Source organism: Scomber japonicus, chromosome 16, assembly GCF_027409825.1.
Source record: "Scomber japonicus isolate fScoJap1 chromosome 16, fScoJap1.pri, whole genome shotgun sequence".
Taxonomy (NCBI): domain Eukaryota; kingdom Metazoa; phylum Chordata; class Actinopteri; order Scombriformes; family Scombridae; genus Scomber; species Scomber japonicus.
The window spans coordinates 28,947,592-28,965,047 of NC_070593.1; the positions used below are offsets into that span (position 1 = coordinate 28,947,592).

The window sequence follows — 17,456 nt, forward strand, 5'->3', positions numbered from 1 at the left end:
TTTTTTTCTTATTGTCTTTCATTGTCTATCTTGCTCAAGCACAGGGTGTAGAATCATGTCCACCGTGAACCACATCATGAGTGGTGTTACCCATATATACATCCAATGCCAATAAAAGCTCCCATTGAAACAACTCCTGTAAGTTTTAATTCAGCGTAGTTTTACTTAACTGATATTTTGCACACTCAAAGACTGTTCTAAAATCCTGGTATTGTCCTTTGTATTCTGTGTGAGGACAAACCCCAGCCTTACTCACAGTAGGTGGGACATGATTTGTGCAGAAGATGTCTTTTTTAGTGAATGCAACGATTTTCTTCATGTACCATTATATTATTTGACTTTGTGGGAGGAGAAGATGATTCCTTTTCCATATTCAAGATGCACTATCAGTCACAACTCTCAAAAGCAACATGTGTGCAACACCTCTGGAGAGCAACATCAGTGGGTGAAACACACTTTATATCCACTGGATTCATACTGATCATCCTGAGATGATAGCCATGATTTTTAGCCATGCAATGTTTGTGTTGAGCTTGTTCAGCTAATTGGCAATATGATTTGTGTTGACACTGAATGTTTTATTTTATTGATAGTTTTACATAATAAAATGAATGTGTTTGTATGTTGTTTTCATATTGTTGAAGCCTGAGTCATCTTAGTAAGTTGATCCTACCAAGTTAAATGGATAACTTGATATTAACATACTAACATGCTTACATGAATTAGAGAATGTAACTTGTGTAAGCACTCTTGTGTTGTTAACTCACTGAAGTTTGTTTCAGCACTTGATTCCAACAATGAAACTGAATCCCTCAATTTCAACAACCAGTTAACTTATTCTTCTTTGTCATCACTGTGTCTTCACCTGAGCATGACAGGTCATTCTCTCTTGTCTTAAAGTGCATGTTTTAAGTCTTTAATAACATATTTTGTCCAACAGCATTATGTCTGGTGCTCTACAGCTCTAAACATTTTCACTTTCTTTTTCATATCTTATCCATCTGTTGGTATTGCTGTGTGTTTCTTTATTTCTGGCCTTGTATGTTTTATGTAAAGCCCTTGAATTACCTTGCTATTGAAAGGTGCTGTACTAATAAACTTTAACATAAAGTCACAGTAGTCAGACCTGTAACACTCCTGCAACACTTGTGCTGCCAGATAAACAGCTGTACAAGGAAAACAGAGAGTGAGAGAAATACATGGTGTATTCGAGACTATTTGATGTTATTGAAGAGATGTCACACCGCGGTGAGGTTTGTCTTGTACTGGGGTTTTTGTCTCGTGACTTCCTGTTTTATTTTGAAAATTAACTCTCCTCTCGTTTCAGGTCACTTGCCCTTCCTCATGTGTCACCGGTCTGATTGTCTTCCCTGATTCCTGATTGTCTCCACCTGTTCCCCATTACCCTCATGTGTTTTATAGTCTGTGACTTCCCTTGTCTTGTGCCAGAGTGTCTCGTTTCATCGTGCACCCCAGCCAGTCTCTTCAGCCCTTGTTTTCTCAGGCTGTGTCCCAATTTGGTCCAAATTGCGAGGCTGCATCCTCGAAGTGCGCATTTCGAGGCCGATTACGTCACAATGCCGCGCGAAGGCTGTCCCAATTCGAAGACTCCTTCAAATGCAGCCTTGAAATGCGGCCTTCTTTTCCCTCTTTTTCGAGGATGCATCGCTACTATCCTTCGCGGCCTCCCAAATCCCAAGATCCTTTGCGCGGCGCTGTTCAGTGCCGCGAAAACACAACAATGGCGACACCAACAGGTGAAGACTTTTCATTCAAGTGTAAGTATTGGTTTGTTTTATTTAATTATTTTTACTTATTACTACTTATACTTTTATACTTTTACTAATTACTTATATTTTATTACTTGACTTATATCTTATATATATATATATATATATATATATATATATAAATAAATGGACTAAGATGAACAAATTTAGCTACGTTTGGGATTATCACTATTATATGTTATACTTCATTATTATCATTATTATGATAATTTTTTGCTATATTAGAACCCTTTTGTCTGTTGACATAGTAAAAAAAAAAAATGTTTTACATTACATTTTGTTTTATTTTTGTTTTAGGGAAACCGATTTTTGTTTTAGGGAAACCGAGCTCCTGATTAAACAAAGAGGGGAAAATGACCATCTATTCAAGGGGGCCAAAAACTCCACCACGGCGGGATGGAGGTAAGGCTGATGTCCATTTTTGTACATCTTTGCATCCCTGTGTTGATGTGATCTTGTGTTTACCTTTTCTCTTGCTTCCCTCTGTGTTTAGAGCAATACTGGAAAAGGTTGGGCTGGAGGGGAAGGTCCAGCCCTACCAGGCCAAAAAAAAATGGGACAATTTAAGAAAAATAAATAAAATAGATAGCCTACAGGTTTGGATTAGTTTTACTGTTACTAAATACTTTTGCTGAAAATTGCTGACATGATTGATTTCCACTGCAAATATCCAGGGACAGGGGAGGGGGCCAGCGGCAAGCCCACTGCTGGCACTTGGCCGTGGTTTGTCCTCATGGATGAGGTACTGGGGCAGAGGCCATCTATTGCCCCCCCTGTCCTCATTGCCTCCATCCGTGAGGACACACCAGGGCCAAGTGCCGCAGTGGGTGAGCAGGAGAGTGAAGAGGAGGAGGAGGAGGAGTAGGACCAGCCAGGGCCCAGGAGGAAGAGGAGGAGGGAGGATGACCTCCTTGACCTCATAAAGGAGGACATGAGAAGGCAAAATGAGGCAGAGGAGAGGAGGGAGCAGGAGGGGAAAGACAGGATGGAGAGGCTCTTCTCTCTCCTGGAAAAAGTAATAGAAAAATAAATATAAATCTATATAGATGTGTTTAATTTGATTTTATTTATGAACTGTGTTTATTTATGATTTTTCTTTATTTTTTTTGATTGTGAAGATTTTGATGTTTTATGTTGTTATTAAATAAAAAATATTGTTCATTGTTACACGTCTATTCCATTTAGTATTTACAACTTCAGTACAATTTATAACAGGGTTGCATAAAGTGCTACTGTTCAGGAAGAACAAGGGATTACATATTTTCTTTTATTATCAAGTGATGAAACACTATTTACAAAAATTACATCAGAAATAACTATTTACAGATTATTATTTTATTATTCTTTCTCTTGTGTGTTTTCCTTCTTTCTTTCTTTCTTTCTTGTGTGTTTTCCTTCTTTCTTCTCCTTTCCTTTATTCTTCTCTCTTATAATTTTGTCAGCTTTTTCACCGTCTTTTCGGTCGAGACGTCTTTCTCGTCTTATGGGCGGGAACAGCTGGTGACGCAACCAGGAAATGCCTCGAAGGCTAGACCGTCTCATTTAACAACGGTTGATGCGTCCTTCGGAGGTTCCTCAAGGCTGCATCCTTCGAAGGCCGCAAAGGCCGCGTCCTTCGAGGATGCAGCCTCGCAGTTGGGTCCAAATTGAGACACAGCCTCAGTCTTGACATTGTCACGTAAGCCCTTGTTTTGCCTCCTTGCGAGCGATTTTTGGTTTGTAATTTTTTCATAGATTAAGAATAGTAATTAGTGTAGTTTTATAGAGCCTCCTTGTGAGTGATTTTTGGTTTGTAAATTTTTCATAGAATACAAGTAGAAGTCAGTGTAGTTTTGTAGAACCTCATTGTTGAGTGATTTTCTGTTGTTTTAGTCCTTAAGTTTTTTAGGCCTTTTTCCCTCCTCATTAGGAGTGGTTTTGTTTTTTTTAGATTCCTGCCTTGATAGTTAAGTTTTCCTAGCCTGTTATTTTGTCGCCTTGTCAAGGAAGTTGGAACCAATAAAGTCTGCCTTTATCCTCCTTCTGCATCTGAGTCCTCACTTACGTCCAGAGCCCTGTACTACGAAGCTGGATTTTCTCTTATCGAGATAAGTTCAGGGTTAACCCTGGGTTTTCCGTACTACGAAGCTGGTTCACTTCTTACCGGGGTAAATCACCATGGTAACTTATGCTGAACGGCTAACCTGCTCCGGAGCAGGTTATGTTCTGGATAAGAGATCAATGAGTACAAAAGCACCACCTCCTGACCAATCAGTTCTCTTAGAAAATGACCTGCCCATTATTAGAAGATCCTGTCAACATTGGTGCAGATCGTGAGAGGAGCGCTTAGGAGAGAAAGAGTTTTTAGTGATAGATGCAGTTTTTTAATTGGCCAAAATATATATATTTATATATTATTCTGTAGGTTTGACATCCTGAGATCAAAGTGTCAGGGAGCATAATAACTGTATTTATTTATTGTAATTGTAAAAAATTGACGAAAATATATATTTGTAAAATAAGCCTTGAGGCACATGAGGGATATTAGTCTGTATGTTATACAGTTGGTTTGACATCATTCACTCAAATGGTTGAAGCGCATAATAGGTTTGTATTTTGAATGTTGAATATTAAACTAACTTAATGTCTCTTATGAGAGGAAACGCTCTGCCCCAAACGTCTGTGCCGTAATAAAGTGACATTGTGTGATCAGAGTGCTGTCCGCTTATATTGTCCGATAAATTAATATTGTATGATCTCATGAATTTACACATTAACAGAGTCGGCAATTTTCTGCCAGCATTCCTTCCTGGCTTTTGCTGCTGCATCAACAGTGTTGCTTTTGGCCTGGATGATGTGATTGAATTCTTCATATTGTTGAATAATAATTGTCTGCTCCTCCATGGTAAAGTAGTCTGCTCTGCAGGGTTTCTCCATGTTTGTGATTGGTCAGACGCTGCAAACACCTCCCCTTTATGTGAGCGCGCAGAGATCCAGATTGGAAAACCCTGGGTTGATTTACCGAGTTGATAACCAGCTTCGTAGTACCGCTTATCCTAGACTGCGAATATCTGGATAAGTCAACCCAGGTAACAGAGAGATATCCTGGATAGGTTAATCCAGCTTCGTAGTACAGGCCTTCGGTCTGACAAGAGATTCTTCTTATATTGGTCTATAAGAACTACTTTCACCTTGTGGTGTAGCCACAACAATAATCTGAACAGCACTGTCCTTGTGTTTTACATTTCAATCCAGACAGCTGCATGGATGAATCAATGGATATCTAGTACAGTACAATGCTTTACATGTAGCATGTGAAACAAAACACAAATAAAACTGATTTCTCACATAAAATCATTATATTTTGTCACTGATGGATTCATTTTGAGTTATACATATGAACGTCTTCTGACTTAAATTACTGACCACACAAGAATCCCTTTGCAGTGGCGGGGGCTTCTCTTTACTCTGTAGAACCAGCAGATGTGGTCTCAGTCTGACTTTTTTTTTTTTTTTCAATCAAGGCACACAAGTAAACTTCTTTCAAATGTTAAGTCAGCCCAAGGAGAGAACCATGGGCCCAGAGCAGCTGCCCCCTCTGTCTTCCTGCTCACTGTTACAGCATCCTGGAGAAGAGCCATGGAGCCTGTTACAGAAGCTGGAAGACAATGCAGAGGCTGATGATTCTGGCACTGAACATCTTTCTCAGGTGTGTGTTGCTACAACAGCATTCGTCTAGACTTTGTCTCATTTTTTTCACGAATGAATTCAACATCTGGGTGGAATACTACTGATGCAGGTGCATGATCTTTGACCTTATTAGCCAGTCATTAACAGATACTCTCACCTGAACCTCTTGTTCCAGGCAGCTGTGTGTGTGTGTTGGGGGGAGAGAAAAGTCAAGAGCTGCAGAGAGGAAGTGTTCTTTTTTAAGGGAGTAGATTATTATAAATGGGGATTACAGTGAAAAAAAAGAAATGGAAAAGATATATTTGTCTCTAACTGGGAAGATGGACCATAAATTGTTTTTACTTTTTTAAAAGGTGATGAGTTCCTGCTAATAACTATCAGATCAGAAGATGCTTCTTGGAGTCATTATGGAGTGAATGGACCAGGCTTGTAGTTTAATGGTATTGTTGGTTTGATGGTAATTGCTCCCTGAGGTCTGATGCTCATTCTAAAGTTTGCTGTAATGTCATCTGTCATAAAAACCGGGGGGCTATATTGAAGCTTAACTCTTTCCTGCACTTTGATATACATAGAAGTGAGCAGCTGAGCGTTTGCATAAGCTTTTAATAAGTACATTTTGAAAATCCAAAAAAAGTACGAGAGCCGAGAGAGCAAGCTGTAGTGGATTACATCTAGTTGTTCCAATTACAATAAAAGCCAGTGTGAGGGGCTGAGGAACAGATCTGCACTGCAGCAAACACACAAACTGACATCTCTGCCTCTTCAACAGCAGAGCTCACCCTGTGTGAGCACAACTACATCTGCAGCTGGAGGAAGAAGCTTTGCCCTTTGATTCAGAGGCAAAAGCAACACATCCTATAGATGAGCTGTTAATAGAGCACATCTCTGCTCCTGCTAGAACACACCATTCAACTTTAACCAGGTCATTCATTAGAATAAGATTAATATTCACCTAATCAGAATCAGACTGGATCTGTTATTACTGCACAGAACATGATGAATTATGTATGGATGGATATGTATTCTTAACACCTACAATGTTCATCCATCTGTTAAACTGATTTTTTTGTCATTTAGATGTTATGTGAATGTAGGTCTGTGATGATAGCTACTTTTATTGGACGATATATTGTCTCAGAAATAATTGTGATAAACGATATTATTGTAATTTGAAGATCATTTTATACCACTGATGAATATAATAGCATAATAATGAAAGAGGGGTTGAGGGGGTGGAGAGTAAAAACACAGACTGTCATTATAATAGCCTCTTAGCTGCTAATGTGAAGTGTGGAAATATTAAGGTGAAAAAAAAGATCAATGTGTATCATACCATAAGTCCATATATAGGCATGATGATGCTGATAATGTATGATACGTTGATAATTATTGTTTAAAAGTGATGGAGGTCATGGGTCCTTAAGGAAAGAGTTGCAACACCCTCAATATTTGGCAACTGGTGCACAGAGAGACCAAAAAAGTAATGATAAAATAGAAGAAGAGTGTTATCTCTATAATACAGATGGATTTTAACACTGTCTTCATTTAACTGAAACCTTTAGATGTTTGTGTTGATATGATGTGAGTTTTACTACTGATGCCAAAAAGATGTTTTTTTCATACTCTCCTTTGAGGAAAATAAACATGTTTTAAACCAAACCATTTTCTAGATTTAGTATCAAAAGTAGCTGAAGTTCCCCAATACTAAATGTTGGCTAAACACAAACACAACAACTTTTTCCTAAATAAAACATTTAAAAACTGAGAACATTTTGATTTAATTGCAAAACTGCGTACTTAACCCTTATGCCTCAACTTAAAAAGCGATCCTAGTGTCACAAACTGGCTCAACATATGTGACACGGAGGGGAGTCAAGTCAGGGTTTGAAGTGCCAAAAGAAAATGTTTTATTGTAACTAAAACAACATATATACAAAAAGCATGAGGTGTGGAGTGTAGTGGTAACAGTGGTGAATGTAGTGTGTGGATGAGTGAGATATTTGTGTGCGGCTGTTGAGTGTAAAAGGAAAACGCCAAAACGAACCCAGAACCTGTAGCGGTGTGGAGCCTAGGAGAGAGAGAGAGAGAGAGCATGAGACCAGGCTGGCATTTATCACCTTGGTAGAGGCCTCGCCACGTGTCAGCACCTTGCCCTAACGACCCTCCCTGACTACCAACTCCTGCAGGAAGTAATCAACTGCATGATGGCGAGCAGAAAGGGAGGGGTCGTAACACTTAGGGACAAAAATGTCCCCATTGAAACCCATTATAACTAAATTTGTTGGTCCCCCTGCCAAAATATGACCCTTTCATGCATTCCTGTGTCATTTCTTCCCTTTTTTCCCACCAGATAATGATTTAGACATAATGATGCAGACCTGCAAGACAATACAAATTCTCCATTTGTATCTGCACATACACACATTTACGTACACACACACTCTCTCTCTCTCTCTCTCTCTCTCTCTCTCATACACACACACACACACACACACACACACACACACACACACACACATTTATTTTTCAATACACACATACACACCACACTCTGACACCCATACCAATGCATGAAAGAGTCCTATATTGACAGGAATTTTGATTATACAGTGTATTATAGACACATTATAATTAATTGATTAAAATGTTTTGAAAAAATGATGTTTTAAAAAGGACACCCTTGGAGAATGCCGTATGCATGAATACAACCCAAATGATGAAGAAAATAAAAAAATGAAAAGCCAAAAATGTCCTTAGTAAGGCACAAGGGTTACATTTATATACTTGGGACACAGTTGGTGCTGAGATTTGCTATCCAGCCAATCACATCCATGGTCAATACAGAGATACATTTACTAAATTCATTTCCGGTCCTTAACAGACAGTGTTTGTTTATTTTAACATTTGAATTCAAGAGCTGAAGATCTTTAGATGAAAACACATTTGATATGCTCCACTCTGAGAAACAGACTGTTGCATGCATCTTAATATGACCTGAGAAAGATGTATCAGACTTTAAAGTGGCTCCTCAACTACACTGCTGAGCTAAACATGTACTCATGAAAAAATCATTCCCACAGCAATGAGATTAAACCCCAGCATCATCCAGTCCTCACAACTGCTGAGGAGCTCTGATGCATTTGGCTGACAGTCAGTGAGGAGCTTATTATGTTCTTCTGGACATTGTGTGTTTGAATCACATTCAGCAGCCAGAGTACAAACAAAGCAGCTCTTCTATTCTAACACACAGCTCCATTCAGATCATTGTATGGACTGTATGTGAATCACTGCTGTAGAGGGAGGAGAAGTCAACCTGACACCAAATCACTGCACATTCAAATCCCTCATGTCTGGATGCAGATGTGAGAAGATCAACAAGCAATGTCCTTCACTCCATTAACAGCCAGTGGATAGGTACCCTTCAGTGGAGCTCCCCTGCTGCTCCAGGGCAGCTTCCAGCATCTGACCTGTCTGCCCAATCATTACAAACCACTCACTTTAAACAACTATTTCCTCCGTTTGTGTTTTTCAGGAATAAAATAATTGTATTCATATTATTTATGCTGCCTGCCTACAGGCAAGGAGACATTTATTCATAGAGTCCTCCAAACATACTCAAATTTAAGTAGAATCATAAAGCTTTCATAAAGTTTCTGAAATCATAAAGTTTCAGTTTAATTACAATGCAGTAATACAGTATGTTATTGGTATCTGATGTATGGAGCTGCTCGTAGTCTAAAGGAGTGTTCAGACCGACTTCAGCACTGCATGAAAAACACAGCCCCCCTTTACATTTGAAAGGGGGGCAATGCACAGCAGGGGTGACTACATTAAAGAAAGAAAAGCAACAGATCTATGTAACCCAACATGATCTGGCAAGAAGTTGCGGTGGCCAATCAAATTTAAGCAAGTACACACTCCTTGTGGATGATGGGAACGTTGTGGTTGTCTCCACTAAAGATGACACACTCTCTGCTGTTATAACTTTACAAAAGTTATAGAATCCTGTCTGTGAGTATTACACACCACTGTGTTTGACTTTAAAGACTGTGTAAAGTGAATTCAGACATTTTCTTCTAAACACATTAAATAGGTCATAAATGTATTTCTAAAAAAGGTGTAAAAAGCATTTCAACCATTTAGATTTGAATTGTGGAGCTAGGCTTCACAAACTGTGTTTCAACATTTCTGTGTTCAGGATTTAGTGGACGGGTCTGAAAATTAGCATAAACCTGCCCCTGCTGCTGTAGAGGTATAGATACAATCAGCACACACTACTACTATTATAGTCTCCAGTTAGTCAGTTAGCTGAGTTAGCTGCCGAGTTAGCCGCCGAGCTAGCAGCTGAGCTAGCAGCTGAGTTATCAACAGTAAGCTCTCAAATGTTGTCTATGTTTCTGGTAGAGGTGGTGACTTTGATTGACAGGTGACACTTGGTAGGGGGCGGGGTTTCAGTAAACTCAGCGGGCACTCCCACAGCGTTTGGTAGCAGAGAAAGAGGCTGATTTTTACACAACTTTGAAGCCTAATTTCATATATTTGGTGATTTTTTTTAATCATTCAAATTTGGCAAGGTGGTTAGCAACACACTTTTCTGTGGTATGTCAAACACATATTTATTCTTACTTTACAAAGACTTTAAATGCATTCATCTGTAGTTCCAGCTGTCCATTTGTCTCAGCTGCTCCTCAAACAACACAACACAATCATCATAGGTGTTAACACAGGGCTAAAAAATACTAGGTAGTGTGAACCATCAGTCAATCATCAAGCTGCTGAGCTCTTTAATTATCAGAAAACTGTATAAAAAACTTAATGAACAAAACTCCAGGTTAATGACAGCAGCAGTGTAGAGAATACAAAGAGTTGTCATATCTAAGTACCGCCACAAATCATGTTACCTTCTACAGCAACTTTAAATGTAAATATGTGCTTGTAAAACTACAGCCTGTTATAAACATGTCTGCTGAAGAACCAACGCTCCTCTTCCTCCTCTGAAACTACACTGAAACTGCCACGCAGCCAGTTCCTGTGTAGATTTGCTGAAAGACTTTAAACATGAAATGCCACCATGACAGCAAGATGAAAGGAAAGATCATTACACAGAGATTCATCTTATTATTCAAAACTGTTTAATAATTTAAATCTGACTAAAAACTGAAGTTGACATTAAGTGTAAATAAGTCCATTTCCAGTGCTGAACTTCTACTTGTAACATTCAGACATTTTCACACAATAAGAGAAAACTGTGTTCTCACTACACAGGCTGTTTCCTCACAGTGCTGTGATTTTAAGGGAAGCAGTTTATAGTGTGTGTAGCAGCCTTGCTCAATAACCTGCCTGACCGCCTGCTACACGTTTTAGTTGTGATTTAACAAACCCTCATTCACTTCCTCTGTGGGGAACGAGTCTTGTTAGTTTATGTGAGGCTCCAGTCCTCAAGCGCACTTCTCTGAGATCAGTGACACAACTTGCTCTGTGTCACTGTGAACGCCAGCATCAGCTCAATTAAACAAACTTAGATTTTACATCTTCCTGTTTTCCACCACACTCAAAATAAATACTAATTATTAATAACTTTATGGTCTCATACTGGTCTCCTTATTGACATTAATCAGTCATGAGATGCTGTGATGCACATCAGTTATGTAATTAGTAAAACACTTATGTATACTGCTGTTTGGAGATGATAGAATCAGCTGTTTTCCACAAGTGTCCCAAAACAGCATGAGATTATGTTGACAAGATGAATGTGAAAACAAACTCTACACATTGGAACTGATGCTGTGTTTAAAATCATGTACTTCTCTACTTGCACTTCATATTGGAGTGCAGAAGTGTGTTCACAAACTTGACATCACCCACAAAAAATGTGCAGGCGCTCTGAGGCTTCTTTCAACTGTGCAAGATAATGTGCTGTCCCTTTAGTACATTTGCCATAATGAATATGTAATATGAGGCGTTTTAACTCCAGTGTGCAAAATACAGCTAGGAGAAAATGCAAGTGTGTTATTTAGCACACACATTGTGATGAAGGTAATGTTGCTGATGGTAACTGCGTCTATAAACCTTTGAAGGACAGGTATTAACCTGCTGATCACTGTGCTCAGATGACTTCTGTTACTGTGGAGACGAGGAGACTGAGGCACAATGACAGAATACACACAGGACAGATGTTTATATGTGTTAATATTTTTAGCAGTGGAATATTTTTGGTTTTACTAACAGCATTAACTTCTTCACAAATACTCTCCCATATGTTGGTTTTTCTGGTGATATTAGTTTTTGTAATAAATCAATGTATTTGTTAACCTCTTCCACTAGAACCTGATCACATATCATTTTGCGCTTGCAGCTTTCTGCTCGTCCAAACTCTCCATTAAGACAGGAAATGATGGCCAAGGACGTTGTGTTGTAACTACGGTGAACATTGCTGCATTATACAAATGTTAATTATATACTAATTATTGGGTGAATTTAGCAGTCTGTAATGATTTGGTACAGCGAATGATTACGTGAATGCTAACATTAGCTTGCTAACACTAGCTTGCTAACTAATTTATCGTCATTTCTGGTAAGTGTGCAACAGTTGTGCTTGATTTGAGACGCTCACCTGTGGAGTAAGTAGAGTAAGTAAATACAGACTATATACAGTGTACTAACAGAAGGGTACTAACAGAACTATGTGATTCGAGACACAGCATAAGCAAAACACAGTTTGGAGTGGAGAAGAGCTTTAACAAAGTAGTCAAATTAACCACAAACTGAAATCTAACATCAGTGATTTTGTGCCAAATCAAAACTTAACTGCAGTGTTTTCACATTCTAAAACATATTAGCCATTTTTGTCCGTAAATTTGGAGGACACACTGCTAGTTTCTTCTGTGTGTGTTCTGATTGCACACTGACTGACCTTTCCTCTCAAAGCTTTCCTTGCGCAGGAAGCAGACCATGGCCAGGAACTTGGTCACTTCCTTCAGGTACATGACTGTTGTGTTGTTCAGGTGGATGATGGCCATAGACTCCTTATCATACGGCAACCCAGCTTCACTATCATCCAGACTGCAGGAGAGAAGAAAGAAACTCACTTAAATGAACTCCAATGAGTAAAAACAAATTACACAAACACACAATAGTGGACACGTTTCTCACACAGAGGAGACTTGTATTGAGGAATGCTTTTCACTTCACTCAGCCTGTTATTACAGCTCCTTGTTTTGGACAATTTCAAAAGGATGACTGAGTTGCTATTAAGAAAAAAACAACAGACCTCTGATTTTAGTATTCAACCGCAGGAACGTGAAGATGCAGAGAGCGAGGTGGAGAGGGGAGAAACAGAGGGAGAAACAGAAGGAGTGGTAATAGAAGCAGTTTAAAGGCAGAAATGGGAGAATTTAAACAAGCAAGAGGACATGAAGAGAAAGAAAGGACTGAACACAGAGGGCACGCAGTTCTTTTCTACTCTTTCTTTCCACTTGTGATTTTTTTCTGTTTTCACAAAGAAATACAATAAATATTCATCCCATCTTCTTGATCTATATATTCTCTTTTTGAATCAACATGCAATTTCTCATTGTATAGTATACTGTACATACAAATGCTCACTGTAGAACCAACTGTTGTTACAAAATGCCAAATCCCAAAAAGCCAAATAAACAGTCAGCTCCATCAGTATAACCCTTTTATCACAGGGCCTCACAACTGCCCATATGATTGACTTCAGACCCTCAGCAATACAAAAAACTCCCATGAAAGATTTACAGAGCTCTTAAAGCGAGCGTCTGTTGATAACACAACTTCATTTTACATGTTCACTTCAGTTTCCTGCTATACAGACAGAAAAACTAACAGGACATGATAACATCTGCACTATCTGCAATTTGAAGTTGCATTCATTTTTAATTCTTTCTTCTTCACATTTACAATAGCAACTATAGTTCAAACACCATGACTGCCTGACCTGGTGAATGGCCAATCATTTACTGACTTTTTTTTTCCTTTTCTTTTTTTTAAAGGCAGTGATCTCAAAGATGATCATGAATGGGTCAGAAGACCAGAGGTAGATCTTGGATGATGATGGTGAATACTACTGGATGACTCAATTCATAGGTGTCAGTGGACAGTGGCACAAGCTATGCAGTCCTGCTAGTGTCGACAACAGAGGACAGTGGACTTCACATGACTGGAAATGTGGTCCAGTCTGATCAATTCTGGTTCTGACCAGGTTTATTATAGTTTATGAAAGCTAAAGGCCCATTTATGCTCAACGTACGTACAAAAATGTATACGTCCTTTTCAAACGATGTTACCATCACTGCTCACATACTTCCATGCGTTCTTTACGTTGGCATGGATGTTAACCAATACATCCACCAGGGGGCAGCACAGAGTCAAAAGTTTATGACAACAACAAACTCAAAAACAAACATGGCAACTGTGGAGGAGATATTGATAATGTTCCTCTTGCATAAAAGACAAGAACTATATGTTTAAAGTTTCTAACCAACTCACACAACCTTTCCTCAAAAAGTTCCACCATTGTTATTTCTTCTTCGTGTCTCTCTAGAGCTACGTATCGAGTAGTGACAGCAACACTGCAACACTGCTCCGACGCAGTACCACCAGCAACACTGGTGGTACTGCTCCGTTTGGTCCGTATCCATAAGCTTTATGGAAATGTGCAGAAATACGGACGAAATTAATGCAGAGCGCCAGCTGCCGCATAACACTCAACAAGAAGATGCTTAACATGCAATTTATGATTTTGAAGAAGTTTCAAGCAGAAAACGTCACACTTCAATATAAAAATATTTAGACTCTGACCACGCAGTAGATAACAGTAAAAGTGTGGTGATGAAGAGTGATGGGAACATTTTTGGGATACAGCTAAAAGTAAAAAATCCCACTAATGTGAAAGTCCAGCTTGGAAGCTCTGACAGAAAAGCAGGAGACGGCTAACGAAAAACAGCAAACCTTACCTCAGTGTCAGCATTCGTTCATCCTAATGCAAATTTCTAAACTATAATAACCCTGGTTCCAACAGCAATGTTAGACTTACACTGCTATGTGAAAAACACAAGGCCATGAACCTATCACACATACACGGGTACAGCTGTATGGGCTGATGGGTGAGATATAATGGTTTGAAGGTGTTAAAAGAGTCACTTCACCCAAATAAATAAAACCTATTATCTCCTCTCCCTCTACTCGTGTCTGTCCTTATTGGTCCAGGTTTTGAGCTTGCTACCTTCACCCCAATACAACGGAATGTAGTGTGTGGCATTCACAGCTTTGGGAATACATCCTGTCTCCATCAGCCATGTTTCAGGCAGGTTTTTCAGTCCATCTAACAGAATAGTTTCACCGGTTTTACCAACATCTCTTTTCAGAAATGGTGCCCTGTCACTCAGAGCAGAATAGGGTGTTTCTTCCTAGAGGAGACAAGCAGCAGCAGCAGGAGGAGGAAGACTCTTAGGCTCAGGGTTAATATAGAAAAAAACAGACTCAAAGCTTTTTACACTCGTGACTGCAGCTATATGTGTAAAGTGAAAGCAGAGCGGTTACACCATCAGTGGATGCAGCTGAAACTGAAGATTATGTGTTGCATCAGATGTGTGTGGGGTGTAAAGCAGCTTTAACAGGGACATGAAGCCTATGCACAAACATTTCTGTATTCTTATCCAAACTTTTTCTGTGAGGTTTGCTCGTATTATATTTAAACTCCAAATTCATTCAGATTAAGAGATTATAATTGTAATCCAAACAGGTGTTATTCCCATTTGTGAACACAGTCAGAAACTGCACAGCTCTAGGCCACTTGTAAATGTAATCCCTAACTAAGTATGAGAAAATTACGTTCTTAAATCACTTGTACATGCCTCTTCACAAAGTGCTTCTTGCATGAGGTGCATTGTTTTGGGAAACACATGCCAGTGTTGAATATTTTTTTAAAGTTTTGTGGTGGATGTGCATCTCCAGAAAGATGAATAAAGCAAGTTCTGGTCCAAAACAACCTATGAAAAACAAGAGAAAAGTCGGCACACTGCAGCTCTCAGTGCAGGTATTTATTAGGATATCACCAGCGTTGGAGCGCAACGTTCCAAATTATATATATATATATATATATATATATATATATATATTAGGGCTGTCAGTGTTAATCGCGATTAGTTTAATGCAATCCATAACGCGTTAATTTTTTTTAATCGCATTTTAATTTTGCAAGCCTTTTTGTCCCTTCTACTCACCCGTAGACGGCTCCTCTGGCTGTAGCGCTACGCTTTGAAGTGGCCTCCTGCAGTAAACCTACCGCGCTGATGGAAAGTAAGAGAGCTACTGGACTTTTGAACGGCTTGTTTAACTTTAAAAAACTTTGAGACGGTTCAGTTGAGAAGTCAAAAGTAAAATGTAACCTGTGTCAAACGGAGTTTAACTACCACCGGAGTACGTGGAGTTTGAGTTAGCACCTCCACGCTAAACACCCAGGTGCAGCCAAGCGAGCCTCAGCTCCACCAAGGACCATTTTGGAGTGTGGGAGTCACAGCAGAGCCGTGATTGTTTCCCAGTTAAGACACTCTGGTAAGCAATGCTTTACATTATGGGCTTAAAACTGCCTTGAAATGTAGAATAACAGGATTTTAAACATGCAATTCAAAACATGATTAATCACGATTAACTATGGAAATTCTGCGATGAATCTCGATTAAAAAATTAATCGTTTGACAGCCCTAATATATATAGTTTATTATATTATATTATATTTTCAGACTAAAAAACAACTAGAACATCACCATCTTAAATACACAAAAGGCCATGGTCACCTGACAGTCACATGACGTGTCAGTCCCACTTAATACTTCACAGAGGTGCATATAGGTGCAAACAAAACAATGTGTAAATTGAAAAATGTGAAAAATTAAAAATAACAATCTATCCAACCCAACTTTATTTGTGAAGCACTTTAAAACAACCGCAGTGGACCACAGTGCTGGATCTATGTACATAAATGCAAAACGGTAGTATAATAACCCTAATAATTTGATATTTGATATAAATAGGACCACCAGAGTACAATAGTAAAGCATTGGGACATACTGTATAGTCATCATAATATCTATACAGCCAGATACAAAAAGAAAAAGAAGAAAAAAAAGGAGCGCCTCTACATTTCTAACTAAGATATCATTCATTTTACAAATGACAAAATCCACATCAATCCACATGATAAATAGATCTATGGAGTTGTGTTGACTATATTTAAGTGTACATTTTCAGTGTTTGTCAGAACCACAAACTACATTTCATTCAGCTCCATAAGAGGCAGAACAAATAAAACATTAAGTGAGAAAATGATTCTTTTACCAGCGTTGCACCTGTACAAAGACACTGTGATGAGCTATAACACTGTACCAGAACATGTTCATCCATCCATGACCATGTATCATCTAGCAGATTATGTGTTCTTAAATTAATCTTCCCCATCACAGTGTCAAACATGATTCACAGAACATTGAGGCAAGATCACATGATTGTTCTGTTCACCAGCAGCACAATCTCTGCCATCAGTCCATCACAAGAAAGCAGAATAACTGAGTGCAGTGTGTAGAACGCAGCATTAAGCACTGACGCTGCTTTCACACACACACCCACCCACACACCCACACACCCACACACAGGCTCGTAGACATGTAGGCTCACTCTTCTCTATATGATGCTCATGAAGTTACTCAGTGATACAGACTCACAAGGCAGTTCATTTCTATACATTGTTGTTCTATTTCAAGCCCCATTGTAAAGAACCCATCACCCATAACAACTGGGTTTAGTTTTTTTAAAGGTAGCTCAGTGGAGTAGAAAACCCTTTTCTTTAACTTCCCCAACAACATGCCACTCTTGAAAACACATTTTAACCCTTTCATACCGGCTTAAGCATTCCTTTATAATTGATACTAAATGATTAACCACATTGGTTGTGTTCATGGTTTCTTTAGATGTGAC

The 17,456-nt window shown here is 38.9% G+C and overlaps 1 protein-coding gene across 1 annotated transcript in view; it reads right to left on the reverse strand.

Annotated features, from left to right (window-relative positions):
- Nucleotides 1-17,456, reverse strand: part of rragd (ras-related GTP binding D) — an 89,831-nt gene that overhangs the window by 6,061 nt on the left and 66,314 nt on the right. Inside the window, exon 6 of the mRNA XM_053335361.1 lies at nucleotides 12,373-12,521. Within this exon, the coding sequence (XP_053191336.1) occupies nucleotides 12,373-12,521 (149 nt within the window). The remainder of the gene's footprint in view (nucleotides 1-12,372; nucleotides 12,522-17,456) is intronic.